Source organism: Salvelinus sp. IW2-2015, linkage group LG8, assembly GCF_002910315.2.
Source record: "Salvelinus sp. IW2-2015 linkage group LG8, ASM291031v2, whole genome shotgun sequence".
NCBI lineage: Eukaryota > Metazoa > Chordata > Actinopteri > Salmoniformes > Salmonidae > Salvelinus > Salvelinus sp. IW2-2015.
In genome coordinates this window covers 52,233,624-52,257,537 of record NC_036848.1, presented here as the reverse complement: position 1 = coordinate 52,257,537, position 23,914 = coordinate 52,233,624, and the positions used below count along the sequence as shown (strand labels likewise).

The 23,914-nt window shown below is 41.8% G+C and overlaps 1 protein-coding gene across 1 annotated transcript in view; it reads right to left on the bottom strand.

The window, feature by feature from the left end:
• Positions 1-23,914, bottom strand: part of LOC111968271 (CUB and sushi domain-containing protein 1-like) — a 441,455-nt gene that overhangs the window by 24,203 nt on the left and 393,338 nt on the right. Inside the window, exons 41-57 of the mRNA XM_070444995.1 lie at positions 19,778-19,987; positions 18,534-18,722; positions 17,462-17,639; positions 16,288-16,433; positions 14,411-14,491; positions 13,970-14,083; positions 13,058-13,246; positions 12,763-12,909; positions 11,465-11,653; positions 9,243-9,428; positions 8,449-8,643; positions 6,637-6,810; positions 5,806-5,979; positions 5,479-5,652; positions 2,189-2,377; positions 1,356-1,529; positions 483-665 (exon numbers count right to left, since the gene is read on the bottom strand). Coding sequence (XP_070301096.1) covers positions 483-665; positions 1,356-1,529; positions 2,189-2,377; positions 5,479-5,652; positions 5,806-5,979; positions 6,637-6,810; positions 8,449-8,643; positions 9,243-9,428; positions 11,465-11,653; positions 12,763-12,909; positions 13,058-13,246; positions 13,970-14,083; positions 14,411-14,491; positions 16,288-16,433; positions 17,462-17,639; positions 18,534-18,722; positions 19,778-19,987 — 2,892 coding nt within the window. The remainder of the gene's footprint in view (positions 1-482; positions 666-1,355; positions 1,530-2,188; positions 2,378-5,478; positions 5,653-5,805; positions 5,980-6,636; positions 6,811-8,448; positions 8,644-9,242; positions 9,429-11,464; positions 11,654-12,762; positions 12,910-13,057; positions 13,247-13,969; positions 14,084-14,410; positions 14,492-16,287; positions 16,434-17,461; positions 17,640-18,533; positions 18,723-19,777; positions 19,988-23,914) is intronic.

Below are 23,914 nucleotides of genomic sequence, written 5' to 3'. Positions count from 1 at the left end.
TTTTAGATTCCGTCTCTCACAGTTGAAGTGTACCTCTGAATAAAAGTACAGACCTCTACATGCTTTGTAAGTAGGAAAACCTGCAAAATCGGCAGTGTATCAAATACTTCTTCTCCCCACTGTATATATACACCCGTTCCAAAAGGCTCCAGAGTCTGCAACACCATTAAGCAAGTGGCACCATGAAGACCAAGGAGCTCTCCAAACAGGTCAGGGACAAAGTTGTGGAGAAGTACAGATCAGGGTTGGGTAATAAAGAAATATCCGAAACTTTGAACATCCCACTGAGCACCATTAAATCCATTATTAAAACATGGAAAGAATATGGCACCACAACAAACCTGCCAAGAGAGGGCCACCCACCAAAACTCACAGACCAGGCAAGGATCCATTTTAGAAAAAGGCTGTAATGCAACAAAATGTGGAAAAAGTCAAGGGGTCTAAATACTTTCCGAATGCACCGTATATGGCAGGGGACTCACCTTCACAGACTGGTTGGGTGCCACTCCAGGAGCCGTTGAGGAGGCAGGTCCTCTCAGCCGAGCCACTCAGGGAGAAGCCGGCTTCACAGGTGAACCTCAGCAGGCTCTTCAGCTGGAACTCGTCCCCCAACCTGGAGCCATGAGGTGGGATTCCAGGGTCACCACACTCCCCGGAACTACCGCCTAATGAAGGAGAGAGAAAATATCCAACGCTCAAACGACCACCCATCACTCACTGCAGCAGGTCCATAGGCAGTGCATATCAGTCATTCTAGCCTTGTTTTCTGAGATGGAAATAGTTTTTCCCCCACTCCCTTTCAACTTCCATGAAAGGCTACCAAGGCTCTACCCAGAGTGCTTGCTTCCTACAGCTCTAGCTACAAAACTTGAAAAACCCACAGAAACCCCTAGTCTTTTCAGCTGGGGTTGACTTTCCTGAAACCTGTCACTTGTTATTTCTGTCCATTAGAGAGCCTTCAGGTTTCCCTGCCTGGCAGTGTGCAACACTCAGAAAAAAAGGTGCCATCTTGAACCAAAAAGGGTTCTTAGGSTGTCCCCATAGGAGAACCCTTTGAAGAACCTCTTTTGGTTCGAGGTAGAAACCTTTTGGTTCCAGATAGAACAATTTTGTGTTCCATGTGGAACCCTTTCCACAGAGTGTTCTACATGGAACCCAAAATAGTTCTACCTGGAACCAAAAAGGGTTCTAACTGGAACCAAAAAGGGTTCTCCTATGGGGACAGCCGCAGGATCCTTTTTGGTTCCAGTTAGAACCCTTTTTGGTTCCAGGTAGAAATATTTGGAACAAAAAGTGTTCTACCTCAAACCAAAAGAGGTTATTCAAAGAGTGTAGGACCCTGCTGATGGATATACCTGAGCAGTAGGGTTGTGGCCCGCTCCAGCGTCCGTCCTCCTGACAGTAGCGCGTGGCATTCCCAATCAGTGCTCGGCCGTGGCTGCAGGTGTAATGGACCACGGCGCCGTTGGTGAACTTCCTACCTGACATAATAGCTTGGGGCGGTGTGCCAGGATCACCACAGGAAATAGCTGCAGGTGAAATGGAGAGAAAATGTTCAGAGGACAGTTGATAGAAATACTTTTTTATATCCATCATGTATCTAAAGAAAATATTATAAAAATMGTAGTATTGTCACATACACCAGATAGCTGTAGTGAAATGTTTTTTTTTTACAGGGTCAGCCATAGTAGTACAGCACCCCTGGAGCAAATTAGGGCAAATCGACAGATTTTTCACCTTGTCGGCTCGGGTATTCGAAACAGCAATCTTTTGGTTACTGGCCCAATGCTCTAACTGTAATGCTACCTGCCGCCCAGGATATACTTCATTTTTTTTGTGCCTTCAGTGTTACTGTCTATTATTTTCATCAAGTATATGCCTTTTGAACCCAGCACCAAAACACTTGTTATTACTATAAACGTTTGAGTTGAACACCCCAATTCCTTATTCTATGCCTTCTCTGTTACCACTACTACTCCCACAACCCCTTTTCATCACTAACTTTAACACTATATACAAAATTGTCAGCACAGCCATAATGATTCTTTCTTTCTCACCACGATAAGAACAGTAAATTTCACTCTTTTTTATCATTCTCCAACAGCGACTAACCACACCACTTGGGACCCAGATTCTACCTCTACCACTTCTTGTACCCTGAGCAAGACAATCCCAGCATATTACTCACAAAGGCACTTAGGAAGTGATCTGTCCCAGAGGCCGTTTGACTGACAGGTGAGAAGTGATGAGCCGAGCAGATAGAAGGCCCTCTTGCAGTGATACATCACACTGGTTCTGTAGTTGAAGCTCTCGGGGAAGCGCTGCTGCGGGTGACGAATGGCATTCTCCACGAAGCCTGGATCGGAGCAGTTTACCACTGCAAGATAAAACCATCCGCATGCTTAAAGTCTGACAGTGAACCCAAGAGTGAGAAGAGAAGGGAAATCAATGGGAAAGTTTGAATAGCAGGATTTCTGTTCAAGTTCCGATTCATTTCAAAACAACCCATCCATGCTTTTTAAGATATACAGCTTCTCTCATGTACTGTAACTACAGATTTTCTACAGTCAATAGCATTTGCCATACATTTACTCTAATAACTGTGTAGAAATGTCATACATGTGGGTTGATATGCAGTTTCTGTTTAGTTTAACTTGTCACAAAAATGTAAATTCCTTATTTACTCCAGTTGCACTTAAAACCAGCAGGGCAGGAAGCCCCAGTAACAATAACAAGCTGTACGTCTTGCCTCAGAGTTGGCTGAACATTGTTTTCAGCTATTGCCCTTCAACAAAAAACAGCCTAAAGTTAATGTCCAGGGGAAGCTAAACAGATCGCTTTCCCTCAGTGACAGCTGCCAATGCCTTGGCAGTCAATTAAACCCCTAGGGACAGAGAGGTAGGAAAAACCCCTCCAAAATTGATAATTGGCACCTGCTATTGGCATGTTCCTTGCCTTTAATAGACACCATTATTCAGGTAACCCTCTTGAAAAAAGGTGATTGTTGGAACCCTGGGTGAGGGTGTGGGTGTGCAGAGTGGCTTACAAAATAAAATTGAACAGTGTCTCAGTAGCAGGGAGCACAGTGACATACTGTAGAAATACTGCAGGCTGAGGTAGCAGGGAACACACTGACATACTGTAGGAATACTGCAGGCTGAGGTAGCAGGGAACACACTGTCATACTGTAGGAATACTGCAGGCTGAGGTAGCAGGGAACACACTGACATACTGTAGGAATACTGAACAGTCTGAGGGAGGGAGTGACTGACCATTGTTGTGGCAGGTGAAGAAGGCTATTTTTTTTTTTATATATATACTTTTTCCCCCTTATTTTCCCTTGCTTTTTCAGCATGGAGGACTATTCTAGTCATACAAATACAATTCTGCATGACACAAGTAATTTTTCCAACAATTCTTTACAGACATTATTTCACTTATATACAACTGTATCACAATTCCAGTGTGACAGAAGTTTACATATACAAAGTTGACTGTGCCTTTAAACAGCTTGGAAAATTCCAGAAAATGATGTCATGGCCTTAGAAGCTCCTGATAGGCTAATTGACATAATTTGAGTTAATTGGAGGTGTACCTGTGGATYTATTTCAAGGCCTACCTTCAAACTCAAATTCCATTGATAATCAATGGGGAATTATATCCTACTGGTCCTTCTGCAGCTTGCCTGTCAATGCAATCTTTCTTGTCCCAACCAAGCAAGTTGGCTAGCTTACTAGCTAACGTAAACTCACCCCATTCCGTACAAATGTGCGTAACCACGACATTCAAACGAGGCTACAAAGAAAACTAATGGGACTGTAGCGACTGTGTTGACTTCAAAATCGGGGGTGTGAACTAGGTTTCTATTCAAGCGTTGATGGACATGGTAATGGTACTATAGTATTGGAGAAAAGTTGAAAAAACTGACCCTCCGTTACATCTTGACGTGTCATGTCGTAACGTACAGCACGTAAAGCAACTATTTCTGTCTTACAATCTCTCTCTTTAAAAACAAGAAATGGACAGTGACAGGGGTAAGGGGGGATACCTAGTCATTATTACACCCCCAATAAAGGAGTGGTTCTGCAGGTGGTGACCACAGACCACTTCTCAGTTCCTGCACATTTGTGGCCTGCTGGAGGTCATTTTGCAGGGCTCTGGCAGTGCTCCTCCTTGCACAAAGGCGGAGGTAGCGGTCCTGCTGCTGGGTTGTTGCCCTCCTACGGCCTCCTCCACGTCTCCTGATGTACTGGCCTGTCTCCTGGTAGCGCCTCCATGCTCTGGACACTACGCTGACAGACACAGCAAACCTTCTTGCCACAGCTCGCATTGATGTGCCATCCTGGATGAGCTGCACTACCTGAGCCACTTGTGTGGGTTGTAGACTCCGTCTCATGCTACCACTAGAGTGAAAGCACCGCCAGCATTCAAAAGTGACCAAAACATCAGCCAGGAAGCATAGGAACTGAGAAGTGGTCTGTGGTCACCACCTGCAGAACCACTCCTTTATTGGGGGTGTCTTGCTAATTGCCTATAATTTCCACCTTTTGTCTATTCCATTTGCACAACAGCATGTGAAATTTATTGTCAATCAGTGTTGCTTCCTAAGTGGACAGTTTGATTTCACAGAAGTGTGATTGACTTGGAGTTACATTGTGTTGTTTAAGTGTTCCCTTTATTTTTTTGAGCAGTGTATATGTTAACTGCGCAACAGTCGTTCAAGTTCTTGCTAGTTAACCAATTGACACCTGCATCTTTAGCGGTGTATAGCCACCGAAAAACGATATGAGGGGAAAAAGTCAGTCACTCACCCACTCCTCCAATGATATTGCATGACATCCTCCTAGCAGCTTGCTAACGTTAGGCTCCGTGTTTTTAGCTTGCTACATAAATAGATACGCTAGCTTATTAGCCACGTTATGACTGACTTGTGATCATTGCCCTTGCTAATTTGATTGTATTGACATTCCCAGTCTTAGTTACATTCATCTGTTTTTGTCCAGAATATTGAGTCATTGAAACTGAAACAGTGCATCCCGAATGGAGGCAGCAAACAACGTACCAGGCCAGCTGTGATTTACAACCTGATAGCAATATTTTTTGGAATAACCATAAATGTTTTGGTGAATTATATTAATCATGCAGTGAATTGCATCCATCTATTCTGCCAACAATACCTTACTGTACTTCAAGGAATGTTGAGTCATATATAACCTATTTTTAAAACCTCTTGTAAAGTTGCTTTTGTAGTATAAACTGGGCATTTTAGGCTGATATTATGAATGTGTTGTTTGTTTCATATCTGCAAAGTAGTTCAAATGCTGTCAGTTCCACTTTAATACACAATGAGTAAAATGTATTTGCTTTGTGAGCCATCGACATGCCCAAACTATCAATACAAAATAAAGTATGCACTCTACCCACAAATTAAATGGATATACCTGAAATGCTTTGAATGTATTTGTTACTGTGTTTTACCTCTACAGACTGGAAGAGGGTTGCTCCACTGTCCAGTCATCCTGCACTGAGCTCTTGAGGCACCATGCAACAGATATCCTGTGCTGCAGGTGAAGTTGACCACATCGTTCAAGTTGAACTCACTGCCGTTAGTGCGACCATTTGCTGGGTTTCCAGGGTGACCACAGGTAATGGCTTTGAAGAAAGTAGAGGTAGCCAAGAGAGAGCAAAAATTGTTTTACACAATTATTAGTGATGGTGATTCAAAGGTTGAGAATTCCTGTAAATCTCTGATCATTAAGGAAGAATTGATGAAGGCAATAACAAAACTTAAGTTTATCCACTTACAAACACAAACAGGAGCTTGTCCGGACCATCTGTGGTCTTGTTGACAGATCCGAACCGATGTTCCAATAAGGCGAAAGCCAAGGTTGCATTGGTAGACAACAGTGTCACGATAACTGGAGCCACCACCACTTATGTGACCGTTGATGATTGGATCAGGGGAGTCACAGTGGCCAGCTAGAAGGGAGAATAAACCAGATACCTGCATCTTATTTTCAGTTCTTAGATGATACTTGAAATAGTTGAGACAGTGTGGATTGGCATGAAAGAGTACATTTGTGATGCAAAATTTCTTTCTATTCCCTAACACACCTTTGAAATGGTCTCAGGACTGTAATAACCATTTGGCACTTTGACATATGAAAACATTTTATCCTTTTCTCCCCTGATAATTCATGTCTTTGTGGTGAGAACTGCCTCAATAATTTTATCTGATCGATAATCTAATTGATAATAATGTTGGTGGTACAGTATATATCTTCATTTTTTACTGACATTTTGGAGTTGACTGCTGGGGTCGGATTAAATCTAATTATAGAATGGTCAGTATAAGAAGTTGCCTACCCTATATCAAATTTGGACACTGGTAATTGAAGCGAAATGACCGTAAAGAGGTTGACCTTCAAGAGTTTGAAGTGGATCAACTGTAACCTGAGGAATCTTAATGTGTTTCTGGTATAATGATTTGAAAACCATAAAGGTGCTCTACTCCATTTGGTGTTCGTCCAAGATCATAACATTGAGGGACATCCAGGATGATACAATTTTGGAGCTCGTCCAGGATGAGAAAAGACAGAAATCTTAATAATAATAAAAACAAAATTTCTACTGTACCAAGACATTTGGTTTCCACTCCGCTCCAGAGCCCGTTGACCCCACATTCCCTCACATGTGACCCCACCAGTGTGTATCCCGTATTACACATGAAGATCGCTGTGGCGCCAAATGTAGTCAGGGTTCCTATCTTGTTGCCATAGGGAGGAGAGGGGAGGTCCCCACACGAGATAACTGGAAGTGACACAGACAATCAGAGACTGAGTTATACTTGGTTGCACGCCACTGTGCCTGAGTGGAAACAAATTCCACAATAAGGACTGATTAGTGGAGCATTTTGATCTACAATGACTAGATATCCCTGAATGAAAGGCATGCAGAGAATTGTGTATTTCAGTGGAGGCTGTTGGGAGGAGCTATAGGTGGATGGGTTCATTGTAATGGCTGGAAAATCAAACCCATCAAACATATGGAAACCACGTTTGACTCCATTCCCTTGATTCCATTTCAGGCATTACAATGAGCCCATCCTCCCATTGCTCCTCCCACCAGCCTCCACTGGTGTATTTGTACTCAAACACTAAATGGGGAAGTGGCACGTTGTGTCTTACAGCAGCTGATTGACTCAGCCCTCACAAGTTACCTGTAAATGTTACAATACATTTAAATATCCAACTACCTTATGTAAACACACATTGCTGGCTGTTATGTTAACATTCATTATATATTGTCCTTTTTGTTTTGTCAGACCATTCTAACAAATGCAACAGTATGCTTGTTTGTTTGTCATTGTGCATTCACCATCTTTAAATTCACATACAGTCTGGTTCACCACATAATAGAAAGGAGGCACTAAACATTACAGTATGTAAGGACATTGGCTATTGATGAAAATGAGTACTCATGCAGCATATCAAGGATGGAAATGAAGCTATCCTGCTAGCCCGAGGCTAGTACTTTTCTGACCAGGCTATCAGAACATTTTCCAAACTAACCCACCAGCTAGTAAAATGTTTTCTTTTTAAGTTTCACATGACAGAGTTTGGACCCAGGCTAGTAAAAATAATGGTCTATTCTATTAGCCCAGCTGGCCAGTGCCCAAAATCCTTAGATTCCATCCCTGAGCATAATGCATGTCTTCCCCATAAGGAGGTACCTAGGGAATGATCAGAAAACACACCAGGGACTCCTGGATGCACCCAATCAAAGCCAAGGCCAATGTGCCTTTGCATGTCCACAATGGCATGTAAACACATTAAATATTAAGTCCCTGCTAATCAAAATATTTACATTCTCCCTCTGACCACTAATTAGGCACAGGCTATTTTCCATGATTACTTCATCACCACTGCAGTTGTTTACACAACATGTTTAAGTAGAGGAAATAGGTAGAGCTGTGATCAAAACGAATAGCAAGTTTGGATACTGCCTTATGACTTCCCAGCTACTACACCAAATCCTGGGGATTATACATGTTACGGTCCAGAAATACACTGGGAGCCACAAAGAGGCACGGAGGATTTCAGATTTATTAACTGCCAGTCTGAATTACAGCCCCGGTCAGACAATGAAATTGCTCTCAGTAATTAGAAAAAGGTACTATTCATACTCGAAATGTCAAGTATTTTGCACTCCATTCTTACAAATTATAATCTTTCCCGTGTAGCTCAGTTGATAGAGCATGGTGCTTACAAAGCCATGGTTGTGTGTTCGATTCCCACTGGGGACCAGTATTAAAAAATATATATGAAAATGTATGCACTCACTACTGTCAGTTGCTCTGGATAAGAACATCTGCTAAATTACTTAAATGTTATTTTCTATTACTCTAAGCACTGCAGCCTTGTGGTACATGCACAGTATGTATCTTACTCTTGCAGGTAGACTTCTCCTCAATTCCAGCCCAGGTTCCATTAGCTAAGCACTTGATTGTCCTCTGTCCTCCGAGGTAGAAGCCAGGAGTGCAGCTCAGCATTATCTGAGCTCCAAATTCATTCAGTGACCCTGAGATCAGCCGCCACACCATGTGTTCTGAGAGCACGCTCTCAATGTTAGGGCAGTGGATCGCTGTGAGGGGAGAGAGAATAGGCCAGAGTTAATGGAATACTGTGACCCTGGCCTTCATTCTGAACACACTCAAAAATACAGACATGACAGAGAAAGATAATCTCAATTTCCTTTACGTTCTCCAACTTTAGTGATTTGATATTCTAAAAGTCTTGTGATGTGTACATTATCGGTCTTTGTCCTACAGTATATACATAGTATTACATTCTCTTAATAAAACGGAGAAATGCCAAAGCAAATCAGAAAGTATAATGAGCATAAAAATATTTGTGATATACTGTATATATCTTATATTCACATAAATCCCACTCATTGTAGTATGAACATGTCATTTAAACAGTCATGTCCCAAAATGACTTAAATATGATTGCTGAGAGTGTTTCTGGTAATGCAGGCCTGAGGAGGCGGGGTTGCATCCTACCATTTCTTTTGTGTGAGTGCTTAACCGCAAAAATCTAGTCATTATTGCTCACCCGTTACCTGCTCCAAATTACTCTCTAAGGAGGATGTTAATGAGACATGCATTGACTGCAGTGGCTCAATGAGGCAGGCGATTTTAACATACCGTTGGCATAGAAACAAAGGGTTATTTTTCTCACGTAAACAAAGAGGTGGGTGTGCAGCATTGCTCCATGTCCCCTCCTCCAGACAGATGGCGCTCGTGGAGAAACTTGTCTCCATCCTGTACCCTTCATTGCACTGGTAGTTAACTTTGCTTCCTACTGTGTACTGGAAACCATGGAATGAACCATTGGCAGGAGACTGAGGGATTCCACAAGATATAGCTGCCAATGGAAAGATATGAAAATATAAAAATTATACTCTCATCAAACGATAATTTCTCAACCTGCAACTGTTTATTCAAATCAGAATTTCATCTTCCAAAGCAACAGGAACATCTACAAAAGCAACAAAGCAACATATTTTGAGAACAATTCAAGCTAGTAGATGTCTTCATAGTTCCAGTAAAATCAGTGGGACCAATTAGGCTGTTTTCTTGTCGAATTTGATCACAACCTTACGTTTAAGTTGGATTAGTGGAGCTGGTTGAGAGCTTCAAGTTCCATGGTGTCCACATCACCAACAAACTAACATGGTCCAAGCACACCAAGTAGTGCATACAGCCCAGTACATAACTGGGACCAAGCTTCCTGCCATCCAGGACCTCTACACCAGGCGGTGTCAGAGGATGGCTCTAAAAATTGTCAAAGACTCCAGCCACCTTAGTCATAGACTATTCTGTCTGCTACCGTYCGGCAAGCGGTACCGGAGTGCCAAGTCTAGGTCCAAGAGGCTTCTAAACAGCTTCTACCCCCAAGATATAAGACTCCAGAACATCTAATCAAATGGCTACCCAGACTATTTGCATTACCCCCCCCCCCCCTTACACTGCTGCTACTCTCTGTTGTTATCGTCTATGTGTAACCGATGCGAAATGGATAGCTAGTTAGCGGTGGTGCGCGCTAATAGCGTTTCAATCGGTGACGTCATTCGCTTTGAGACCTTGAAGTAGTGGTTCCCCTTGCTCTTCAAGGGCCGCGGCTTTTGTGGAGCGATGGGTAACGATGCTTCGTGGGTGACTGTTGTTGATGTGTGCAGAGGGTCCCTGGTTCGCGCCTGGGTCGGGGCGAGGGGACGGACTAAAGTTATACTGTTACATGTGCATAGTTACTTTAATAACTCAACTAACCGGTGCCCCCGCACATTGACTTTGTACCGGTACCCCCCTGTGTATAGTCTCGCTATTGTTATTTTACTGTTGCTCTTTAATTACGTGTTACTTTTATTTCTTATTCTTACTCTTATTTTTTGTTAAACTGCATTGTTGGTTAGGGGCTCATACGTAAGCATTTCACTGTAATGTTGTTGTTCGGCGCATGTGACTAATAACATTTGATTTGATTAAACAGAGAAGCCAGAATCCTCCACTGCCTCTCCATGACCTTAAGAACAGCTGAATGGATTACTCTCAGCACTTACAGAAATTATGGCACATAATTAGTAGACACTATGGACACTTCTCATCACAGGAGTGTTCTGTGTTCTGACTATAGTGGCCTTGTGTCTCAAATGGGAGGGATAAAGAGGCAGTAAGCAAAGTATGTACCTATGCTGTTAGTATGTACCAACTATTAGAGTACAATGGAAACCAGAAATTTACCGTTGAAGATTGTGGCATTCACTTGCTTAAACCCACGCTTACCATTCGAATACCATGTTAAGAATACCGTGCAAATGGAACAGACGATCTCATCATATCAAATGATAATTTCCTATCAGGTTTAGTGAGGATAACAAACCACTATCTTGTTTTGTTCACTAGTTACCCACCTGTAGTTTACCACAAATGAGTGGACACAGTTTCCTTTGTACCTTTAAAATAGATAATTGTCTTGCATGCTCTATCGCAAACAGGCATTAAAGATAAAACCCCCAMAAGTAATTAGCTCCATCTTAGACTCTATTCCTTTATGCAAATATACATCTCATTACAGCAATGGGCTGTCACACTAGTGAACACAATGCAGAAAGGGTCAGTTACATCACTGTCGATGATTATATATTTCTGAATAAAGTTTGTTAAAAGACTTCTCAGAATCTATTCATTAAGATATTTTCTATGATATTAAGAAATATTCATGAATTGTAGCCTACTATGTTGAAGACCAAGGAGCAAAATAAATAGACAATGAATCACAATTCCACAAACACATGTCAACATTGTGACAAGAGGGAGCCCAATCACATTTGCAAGACTTTCACCAGACATTAAAGTGAATCCCCCTCGAGTCTGTAAATGCCATTCGCTGTTCTGCATTACCTTGACATAGTGGAGCTGGGGTATCCCAATGATACAGTCCATTCGGATGTAACCGGCAGGTGGAATTTCTGGGCCCCACTAGTCTGTAGCCAGCATAACAATAGTACTGCAGATTGCTTCCTGGGATCTCTCTTGTTCGGTTAAGCACCCCTCCATTTCCAGGTGGGTCGTTAATGCTACAATAAGGAGCTAAATTGAAAAGAAAGGAGCAATTTAAGTGTTTTCTATACCATTCCTCCTAAATGATTAACGATATACACTAGATATACATTAGTACTTTATATTACCTTATATTAGTATAACATTAGATTAAATCCATCCACCAGATGACTAGTACGAAATGGTTGAGTCTAGGTTCTAGGTGATTAGACCTCATGTTAAAACTCCAGGCATCATTCTTATTTACTTTGATGAAAGACCAATGGACTGTTTAAGACGAAGGGAAAAATCCCTTGGCTGGGTAAAGACTTCTTCACTCCCAAAGCAGTTTTGTAAAGATCAAACGGAGGTGTATTACCCTGTCTGTGTTCAACATCCATGCATTATTTAAAAATACTTTTACATAGTTTGACAGCACCGAGGTAGCCACTCTGAAGCCTTCAGAAACCATCACTCATTCTGACACGTCAGGCCTCAATCCAATGTAACAATTTTTTTACCGAGTCATTTTTTTCGCACAAGGGATGGCAAATTGAATAAATGGGGAAACATGTGGAAACAAACTGGAATAATAACCAGCACAGGGGCTGGAACGGCAAAATTATCGACTAAAATGAATTGAGAGAAGAACAGCAACAGAAAAGGCAGAGGGAGAGAAAAGAAGAGAGAAGAAATGGAGAGTAATCATTGCCACCGGGCTTTGTGAGCTATATATCATGTTTGGTCATTGGTGGAAATGTCGGTTTGAGGCACCGGACATGGCGGTTATTCAGCCAAATTCATTATCGGATCTTTGACCTCTATTATGGAGGACTTGCAAAAGGATCCCTGCAGGTATACAGTCTAATGAGGGCTAACTTGTAAAAGTCTGACTGCCTCACACTCTTTGACCTACATTGGATCCAAAGCAACTGCCTCAGAGGACAGAGGCTGGTGTCTAAGCTTCTCTGACACCCATACAAGAGAAAAAAGGCTATGGCGCTGTCCCACTTTTTGAATGTCCTGTAATTCAAATGTTTCATTTGGTGTCTGTTATGAAACATACGAATGATGATGCATTAGTAGAAATAGACATGCCCACAGCACATGGGRGTTAAAGCCTTATCACAAACTGAAACATATTGTTATGCACTACAAACCTGTGTAGCGGATTCTGAATCCTCTTTTGCTGGTTGCATGATCAGTGGACCATCTCAGGTAAAGGTGGTTGGTCTTGCTTGTAAAGTTTAACTGTGTGGAGTGATTTCCACTAAGGGCCACCAGCAAAGGGCTCTGGCCAGATGGTCCTAACAGAGCAAAAGTAACACTCACAAATGACAGTGCTTGTTGTAAGGCATTTGAACATRAAATCATCTCTGACATGGCATAAACATTTTAGAACAAACAAAATAAAACATGCATATGACTTATTTGGCTGTTGGAAGAGGAAATTACCGTCAAAGATCTCAAGTTCGTCGAACTGCTTCTCACTCTGAAACATCTCCACGAAGATGGAGATAGTGTACGCAGGTTGAACCCTGATGACCCAGGAGCAGGTCTGAGAGTTGGGGTAGTTTTTAGGGAAACCTGGACTAAGGATAACTCCTGATGACGAGGAGCGTTCTTCATTTGCAGGACACTGGGCTAAACGCACAACACACACATGCAGACAAATGAGAAATAGTTAGTTACTGCTACAGTACACATCTTTATCACCTCAACGGTTCTTCTTTTGAGCTTCTCCAGGTTGCTAAATCCAAATGAGCTCAGGGTTAGTGATCTATGGCAAGAAATAATGTGAAGGCATTTTCCATTGTCRTGTTCTCTTCTACCCTGTGGGCAAATGATAATGAAAACAAACCGAATGGACCATAGCTGCATTACGGAATTACAACATTTAAGGAAACTCTGCTGCGCTTATCTCCATATCTCCCCAGAAAATGTACTTTGTGCTCTGCTAATGGAACCATACTGCTGCCTTCCATCTGTGTCATCACATTGGCACTATAATTAGAAATTATATGTCCACCATTCATAAGCCATTCAATCTGTGACTCACTTTCAGTCAGAGCTTCGATTTCAAAGAGTCACAGAGACTCTAGCTACACTCTAGCTGCACTTTGTTTTTTAACAGGCTGATGCACACCTTGGAACAATGTCTAGTAATAGTGTCGTATAAAGGAGTCATCAGAAGGATACAAAGAAACAAGGGTAGAACGTCAGATTAAAAAAAAAAAAAAAAACAGGCAGGTAAACTGATACGCTTGTAAAAGCAAATAACTGGAAGTATATGAGCTGAAAGTTCACCTCCTGTTATAAATGGAATAATAAATAAAATAATCAGAAAAGGTCAGAACATTCTCTTACCTTCACAAGTAGGCGGAGGACTCTCAAACTGGAGATGAGAGTTGAGTTTACAGGTAAGCTCACTGTTGCCTACCAGGGTAAATCCAGGGAAGCAGCGATACTTCACAACGTCTCCTGGACAAAATAATTATTTCATACGTCTTATAGCAGCTGTGACATCATCAACGTCTGATGGAAACCTACATTGGATATTAAGTTTATGTCTCTCGATACAATACCAAACAGCTATATTACATAACAGTCTGCTATATACCCCTAACATGGTTGTCRAAGATCATTTCAAATAAAGGTTCACACTCCAGCATGGTATACCTCTTTGATTCAAAGTCACATAGGAGCATGTTTAAACTGAATCATGTAGCGGGTCACTGTCTGACGTCCCACTGCAACTCTGTGTTGAATTATATAACCCAGTGTTGACCATCTCTGGTACAAACGTACCTATTTCATAATCTTGATCTTCGTATACTATTTCAGCTTCTTCCACTGTTGGTGGAGGTGGGCATTTCTTCAGACGATAGGCTGGATGAGAGAAACAATTCATAAGTAATTTGCCAAAATCACATAATCCACAGTATACTATACTTATGGATACAAATTCTATCATTTCATCTATCTGACAAACATAAAAAACAAAGAAATCACACAAGATAAAGGGATGGGCATATACAGTTGAAGTTGGAAGTTTACATACACCTTAGCCAAATACATTTAAACTAAGTTTTTCACAATTCCTGATATTTAATCCTAGTAAAAATTTCCTGTCTTAGGTCAGTTAGGATCACCACTTTATTTTAAGAATGTGAAATGTCAGAATAATAGTAGAGAGAATGATTTATTTCAGCTTTTATTTCTTTCATCACATTCCCAGTGGATCAGAAATTTACATACACTCAATTAGTATTCGGTATCATTGCCTTTAAATTGTTTAACTTGGGTCAAATGTTTCGGGTAGCCTTCCACAAGCTTCCCACAATAAGTTGGGTGAGTTTTGGCCCATTCCTCCTGACAGACTTGGTGTCATGTTTGTAGGCCTCCTTGCTCACACACGCTTTTCAGTCCTGCCCACAAATATTCTATGGGATTGAGGTCAGGGCTTTGTGATGGCCACTCCAATACCTTGACTGTTGTCCTGAAGCCATTTTGCCACAACTGTGGAAGTATGCTTGGMGTCATTGTCCATTTGGAAGACCCATTTGCGACCAAGCTTTAACTTCCTGACTGGTGTATTGAGATGTTGCTTCAATATATCCACATAATTTTCCTGCCTCATGATGCCATCTGTTTTGTGAAGTGCACTGGACCCTCCTGCAGCAAAGCACCCCCACAACATGATTCTGCCACCCCCGTGCTTCATGGTTGGGATGGTTTTCTTCAGCTTGCAAGCCTCCCCCTTTTCCCTCCAAACATAATGATGGTCATTAGGGCCAAACAGTTCTATTTTTGTTTCATCAGACCAGAGGACATTTCTCCAAAAAGCACGATCTTTGTCCCCATGTGCAGTTGCAAACCGTAGTCTGGCTTTTTTTATGGCGGTTTTAGAGCAGTGGCTTTGTCCTTGCCTTTCAGGTTATGTCGATATAGGACTCGTTGTACTGTGGATATAGATACTTTTGTGCCTGTTTCCTCCAGCATCTTCACAAGGTCCTTTGCTGTTGTTCTGGGGTTGATTTGCACTTTTCGCACCAAAGTACGCTCATCTCCAGGAGACAGAACGCGTCTCCTTCCTGAGCGGTATGATGGCTGCGTGGTCCCATGGTGTTTATACTTGCGTACTATTGTTTGTACAGATGAATGTGGTGCCTTCAGGCATTTGGAAATTGCTCCCAAGGATGAACCAGACTTGTGGAGGTCTACACATTTTTTTCTGAGGTCTTTTCTGAGGTCTTTTGAAAGGCACAGTCAACTTAGTGTATGGAAACTTCTGACCCACTGGAATTGTGATGCAGTGAATTATAAGTGAAATAATCTGTCTGTAAACAATTGTTGGAAAAATGACTTGTGTCATGCACAAAGTAGATGTCCTAACCGACTTGCCAAAACTATAGTTTGTTCACAAGAAATTTGTGGAGTGGTTGAAAAACGAGTTTTAATGACTCCAACCTAAGTGTATGTAAACTTCCGACTTCAACTGTATATATAAATACAATCTGTTAGAGGACAATTGACCACATTCAACCGGTCACAAAGTAAAACCATGAGATATTACAACTTTATTTCTGAAATACTTTCGAAACAGGGAATCAGCAAGCTTTAGCAGTAACAGTATGCATTGCATTTTAGCTACAACATTTTTTTTATTTGGAAGAGAAACTGACCATGGAAATTGAGGACAAAGAATCCACTTGTGGAGAAGTCACTGTGAAACTTGATAAGGACCTGATTGAAAGAACTGTAGGCTGACTCTAGCGCTGTATTACCACTGAAAATCCCAAGCTGTGGGTAGCTCTGCTCAGGGCCATCCCTGGAAGAGGCCAGAAGACATTGAAAGTGCATTACATTTATAACACACACATTAAACATTGCAATAATGTCCAGAATTTCAGTGTGGCTTGGTTGAATTGATTTGCTCTCAAATCTATAGCAAGATTTGTGCTGACGTTCATATAAAAACCATTACATTACAGACAGTGTTGAATGAAAACAGCAAAAAATGATGACTTTACAGACTACTGGCCTCTTTTAATGGCTTCTGAAGATGAATAATCCATATAACTCACAGAGGGCTGTATTGTGGCAGAAAGTGTGTATTTTACCCATTGAAATACATCGTTTTAATCCACTCTCGGGTGCTGCAGATTAAACCATGGCATGTACTTATTATATTGTGACCTTCAAGTTCATCTTCACTAGTAAAAGGAATAAAAAGGCACTATGTTGATTTGTTTCCTGTCTTGCTGTATTTACAGTATAACTCTGGGTTTTCCTGTGCAAGGTTAGCGTTTTCGTCATGAACCTTGTTCTGGAGGCAGCTCCGCAGAGTGCCCACTGGGCAAAAACTGGCTGAATCAACATTGTTTCCATGTCATTTCAACACCAAAAAATAATTTGATGACGATGAATCAATGTGGAAAACTAATTGGATTTGCACGTTGAATTCATGTTCATTGACAAATCAACTAAATATAAAACAAAACTAGACGTTGAACTGACGTCTGTGCCCAGTGGGTGGTCACTAGCTGGCACAACCACAAAGTCATAAAATCTGATTTTTAAACCTAAACCTAACCTTAACCACACTGAGTTTTAACCCTAACCTTAAATTAAGACCAAAAAGCTATTTTTCTGGAATTTTTACAATACAGCCAATTTTGACTTTGCAGCTGCCCCATCTAGCGGAAATCGCTCAGCTCTGCCTCCAGGACAAGACTCATCCCAATAAACGTCAACCTGCTCGTTTGTGCTGTGAAGTACATGGTAGTTCTTCACAGTAAAAGACATATCAGCCAATTATGAACTGATGGGGCTTGTGAGAAACCATTAATCCCTTACCATACAGCAATGTAATCTGTGACAGGCTCCGTCTGAAGCAGGGTGAAGTTGATGTAAATGCCATGTCCATGTGGCACGGTGATAAGCCAGGTACAGTCCTGTGAGTTAGGGTACTCATTTGGGTACTGGGGCGAGAATATGGTGCCATTCTGAGCTGTCATATTGTAGCCACATGGAGCTGCAGTAGAAGACAAGACGGAGCGGTATTATCACAGAGGGTATGTGCCATGTAGCTCAGTTGGTAGAGTGTGACGCATGAAACGCCAGGGTTGTTGGTTCGATTCCCACGGCGGACCAGAACAGGGGGAAAAAGTATTAAATGTATCCACTCAGTACTGTAAGTTGCTCTGGATAAAACTGTCTGCTAAACGTAGAGCATATAGTAGGAATTGATGTTAAGTAGGTTGGTGTTATTTGTCTGCTAACAACTGAAGAGCATTTCTTCACCAATTGAACCTTAATTTCAAATATCTGTACACTGTATTACTTGTAGATTAAATATTATGAGCAGCAATCACGAGAGCAGTTTTGACAACAGAGCAAACCCCATACTGTGTTATACTATCATGGTAAGTGTCTCTTTCCCTGGTATCTAGGATTAGTCAATCCTGCACAACTTTGAACCCAAAAAGGGATGCAGTGATGACTTCAACAAGAACCCAATTGACCAAATACACCTCCAAAACACAATACAATGACGCTGAAAGGTGTCGTTGAATGAGGGACAGCTCTGAGAAATCTTTGCAGGTATTGATTGAGTAAGCCTTTGCCAGCTCGTACACCGCTCAATGCAGAAGAAATTTAGCACATGTCCCAGTAGTGTGGGTCTCAACTGGAGCAGTGTTCAAAGGCAGTAATATGAGAGGCAGTTTTGGGAAACGCTGCCTTTTTTCATACAGTATAACAGAACCGAACTTCACAACAGTATTACGAGGGTTATATAATAACATCTAGTATAGGGCTGATAAAAACGTCCTAACAAATACATTCTAAAATAGTTTGATAAATAAAGCAAAGAGCCATTGATGCTTTTGGTAAAATATCTGTTATGTATAATATTAACCATGCTCACCCTCACAATGGGGAAAGGGATGATTCCATTTTCTGTTGATTCCATGTTGGCATGTGAGCACAGGATGTCCAATCAGAACGTATCCAGGAAAGCACTCAAAAGTGATTGACTGGCCAGCATTGTAGTCATTATTAATAATATATCCGTTAGGGAATGGAGTAGGGTCTTGGCAATTCTGCAATTCATATGCTAAAATGCAAGAGAGAAAGTCAGAAAAAAAGTGGGGTTACAAGCTTGTGCAATAAAAATACATATTTCTTATAACAGGAATGCACATACATCARAACAAAATAAAACATATTTCAAGAAATGTTCAAACAAATTATGTGGACTATCGTCCACAGCCCACAGGTGACCCATCCCACTTAACCTTTTGAGACAGTACTGGAACACACATGACACCTGTCAGACACATTTTCACGAAATGTCACTATGACATGTCTATTTCAAGCATAATGCCAACAACAAAGAATGGACGCCAGGAAACCAATAAACTTTTCTGTTTCAACCTAAAAAAATACAGCAACGTTACAGCAACGTTACTCCAAAAATCTATTGAAGCTTGACAGTGCTGGAAATTGACAATCAAGTTCACATTTCTTTTTGCGTACAATGAGAGAGCAATTGTTAAATGAGATGTGGTGTTTTTTTTGGTAAGAGGAGAAGAGGAAAAGCCAGGATATGAACCCTCTGGCCTATATGCGGAAGAAGACAACACACAGGGTTATCTCTTGAAAAGTGGAAGCCATGCACTCAACATCTACAGTTGCCATTGACCTTAACAAGAACCCCAGGACCAGTGGAAGCAAAATAGCCCCATAACATCAAAGTGCACTCAACATCTAAATGACGCTCTCCATTGATTCTGAATGCTTTTTCCAGGCGGGAGAAGCAACATAACGGAGTAACCTCTCAATGATCCTGAGAGGGCAGATTCTCAGATAATTTAACTGACAGGTACTTAAGTCCTTGAAGCTGACATTTCATCTATTTTGTATTTAACCTTGAATCATCCTAAAAAGAAAGCTAGACCATATCAACAAAATATAGATAAAAACAGTATCAATAAGGATTTCACATCAGACATTCCCATAGATTCCTTCCCAGATTTAACACAAATGCCCCAAAACAACATCCAAGCCTAGCGCCAACAAAATTGTCAATTGAAACCAATACAAACCAAGCTCTTTTAGGTGAGGAGAAACCATGCTAGACATGGTGGATAAAAATTAAGTACAGCTCACCTTGGTAGGCCAGTTTGAATCCCTGCCTGTTTTCAGAGTGGTCACTGTAGAAGTGAATCACGGTCTCATGTGTTGTACTCAGCAGGTTGGGCGGCAGCTGACTTCCGCTAAATTGTCCAATCAGAGAGCTGCTATGCTGCGGCCCATTTCGCACCTCTAAAAAATCATGGTTGTCTTCAGAGGAAAAGTTGAGGAACTGAATATGAGCCCCTGTAAAACACAGAAACATTATATGAGATATATTGTATGGACAAAGGCTTCGGTTGATGGAGCTATGTTTATTTCATAACCAAAACATGCATCAAAACATTCCCACTGTCTTTGAAAGTTACGGGCAAGTCTATGGGTCGAATGTCCCCTCCCCTACTGAAATTCAAAAGATGCTAACACCTGATCGTGATTTTGTGAAATCGTGATTTGTCCAAATAACCAGTCATGAAAAACCCAAACACTGGAAATACTGCTGCTCGTTTGCCCACACATCCCATTTTTGTGCCCAAACAGTTCGAGCTTCTACTTTWAAAAAATCCACCTTTCCAGAAATATGTCTCTCACTGTTGCCGCTTGTTATAGATCTCCCTCAGCCCCCAGCTGTGCCCTGGACACCATATGTGAATTAATCACCCCCCATTTATCTTCAGAGTTCATACTGTTAGGTGACCTAAACTGGGATATGCTTAACACCCCGGCCATCCTACAATCTAAACTAGATGCCCTCAATCTCACACAAATTATCATAGAACCTACCAGGTACAACCCTAAATCTGTAAACACGGACACCCTCATAGATATAATCCTGACCAACCTGCCCTCTAAATATACCTCTGCTGTCTTCAACCAGGATCTCAGCGATCACTGCCTCATTGCCTGTGCCCGTAATGGGTCCACAGTCAAACGACCACCCCTCATCACTGTCAAATGCTCTCTAAAACACTTCAGCGAGCAGGCTTTTCTAATCGACCTGGCCCAGGTATCCTGGAAGGATATTGACCTCATTCCGTCAGTAGAGGATGCCTGGTTATTCTTATTCTTCTCACCATCTTGAATAAGCATGCCCCATTAAAAAAATGTAGAACTAAGAACAGATACAGCCCTTGGTTCACTCCAGACCTGACTGCCCTTGACCAGCACAAAAACATCCTGTGGCGTACTGCATTAGCATTGAATAGCCCCCGCAATATGCAACTTTTCAGGGAAGTTAGGAACCAACATATACAGGCAGTTAGGAAAGCAAAGGCTAGCTTTTTCAAACAGAAATGTGCATCCAGTAGCATAAACTCCAAAAGGTTCTGGGACACTGTAAAATCCATGGAGAATAAGAGCACCTCCTCCCAGCTGCCCACTGCACTGAGGCTAGGAAACACTGTCACCACCGATAAATCTACGATAATCGAGAATTTCAATAAGCATTTTTCTACGGCTGGCCATGCTTTCCACCTGGCTACCCCTACCCTGGTCAACAGCTCTGCACCCCCACAGCAACTTGCCCAAGCCTCCCCATTTCCCCTTCACCCAAATCCAGATAGCTGAAAGAGCTGCAAAATCTGGACCCCTACAAATCAGCTGGGCTAGACAATCTGGACCCTCTCTTTCTAAAATTATCCGCCGCAATTGTTGCAACCCTTAATACTAACCTGTTCAACCTCTCTTTCGTAACGTCTGAGATCCCTAAAGATTGGAAAGCTGCTGCGGTCATCCCCCTCTTCAAAGGAAGAGACACACTAGACCCAAACTGTTACAGACATATATCTATCCTACCCTGCCTTTCTAAAGTCTTCGAAAGCCAAGTTAACAAACAGATCACCGACCATTTCGAATCTCACCGTACCTTCTCTGCTATGCAATCTGGTTTCCGAGCTGGTCATGGGTGCACCTCAGCCACGCTCAAGGTCCTAAACAATATCATAACCGCCATCGATAAAAGACAATACTGTGCAGCCGTATTCATCGACCTGGACAAGGCTTTCGACTCTGTCAACCGCCGCATTCTTATCGGCAGACTCAACTTCCTTGCTCTCTCAAATGACTGCCTCGCCTGGAACTACTTCTCAGACAGAATTCGGTGTGTCAAATCGGAGGGCCTGTTGTCCGGACCTCTGGCAGTCTCTATGGGGGTGCCACAGGGTTCAATTCTCGGGCCGACTCTTTTCTCTGTATACATCAATGATGTCGCTCTTGCTGTGATTCTCTGATCCACCTCTACACAGACGACACCATTCTGTATACTTCTGGCCCTTCTTTGGACACTGTGTTAACAAACCTCTAGATGAGCTTCAATGCCATACAACTCTCCTTCCATGGCCTCCAACTGCTCTGAAATGCAAGTAAAACTAAATGCATGCTCATCAACTGATCGCTGCCGGCACCTGCCCGCCCGTCTAGCATCACTACTCTGGACGGTTCTGACTTAGAATATGTGGACAACTACAAATACCCAGGTGTCTGGTTAGACTGTAAACTCTCCTTCCAGACTCACATCAAGCATCTCCAATCCAAAATTAAATCTAGAATCGGCTTCCTATTTCGCAACAAAGCATCCTTCACTCATGCTGCCAAACATACCCTCGTAAAACTGACTATCCTACCGATCCTTGACTTCGGCGATGTCATTTACAAAATAGCCTCCAACACTCTACTCAGCAAATTGGATGCAGTCTATCACAGTGCCATCCGTTTGTCACCAAAGCCCCATCTACTACCCACCACTGCGACCTGTATGCTCTCGTTGGCTGGCTCTCGCTTCATATTTTTGTTGCCAAACCCACTGGCACCAGGTCATCTATAAGTCTTTGCTAGGTAAAGCCCCGCCTTATCTCAGCTCACTGGTCACCATAGCAGCATCCACCCGTAGCACGCGCTCCAGCAGGTATATTTCACTGGTCACCCCCAAAGCCAACTCCTCCATTGGCCGCCTTTCCTTACAGTTCTCTGCTGCCAATGACTGGAACGAATTGCAAAAATCACTGAAGCTGGAGACTCATATCTCCCTTACTAACTTTAAGCATCAGCTGTCAGAGCAGCTTACAGATAATTGCACCTGTACATAGCCCATCTGTAAATAGCCCACCCAACTACCTCATCCCCATATTGTACATTTTTTTGCTCCTTTGCACCTCAGTATCTCTACTTGCATATTCATCTTCTGCACATCTATCACTCCAGTGTTTAATTGCTAAATTGTAACTATTTCGCCACTATGGCCTATTTATTGCCTTACCTCCCTAATCTTACTTCATTTGCACACACTGTATATAGACTTTCTATTGTGTTATTGACTGTGCATCTGTTTATTCTATGTGTAACTCTGTGTTGTTGTTTGTGTCGCACTGCTTTGCTTTTTCTTGGCCAGGTCGCAGTTGTAAATGAGAACTTGTTCTCAACTGGCCTACCTGGTTAAATACAGGTGAATCTTTTTTTTTTAATGTAATTCCTTCTTGACAGATTCTACAGTACCAGTTACTGTATGTTTAGATAGATCTGTTCACCAGAGATTACCTAAAGTGTTAACTATTAACAGTGATGTTGTGAAATGTGTTGTAATCATGTAATGCATTTAGCAGACATTACCTTGGCTCATTTAATGTGCTTTTGACCTACTGTACCAACTTTTATTTGTCAAGCTACATCATGTTTGCATGTTGAGAAAAACTCTTCAACTTACTAATATGTTATGATGGTAGAAATGATTCAGCAATCTAATACTGAGATCAGCTCATGTTTTTCCAGGGGAGACACAGAAATGGGAAATTAATACAATAAAAAAAATTATGTTATGTTATGTTCGGTTCTTCGAAGGGTAGCAAAGGTCTGATGCTGGAAGAAAGCATTTGCCACTTGGTGATGCTTAGGAGAATCCTTTGAACGATAATCTTGTTGTTATGCAGCCATGTACCTCTTTCTCACAATGCTTTATCCTACCCATTCTGTCTGTCCTAAAAGCTGTCATCAGCGTCTGCAAAAGCCTCTTGTGTCTTTTTTTTATTTTAAATATTGGGCCCTGTAAACAACACAAGCTAATGCATTTTTTGGTACACACACAGCACAAAATTATCATTCTTGTTCTTACTTGTGAAGTTCTTGCTTGATAAGGCAGAAAATTGCTTTTGGGTAGAGTATACAATATTTTTCTTAGGTTAG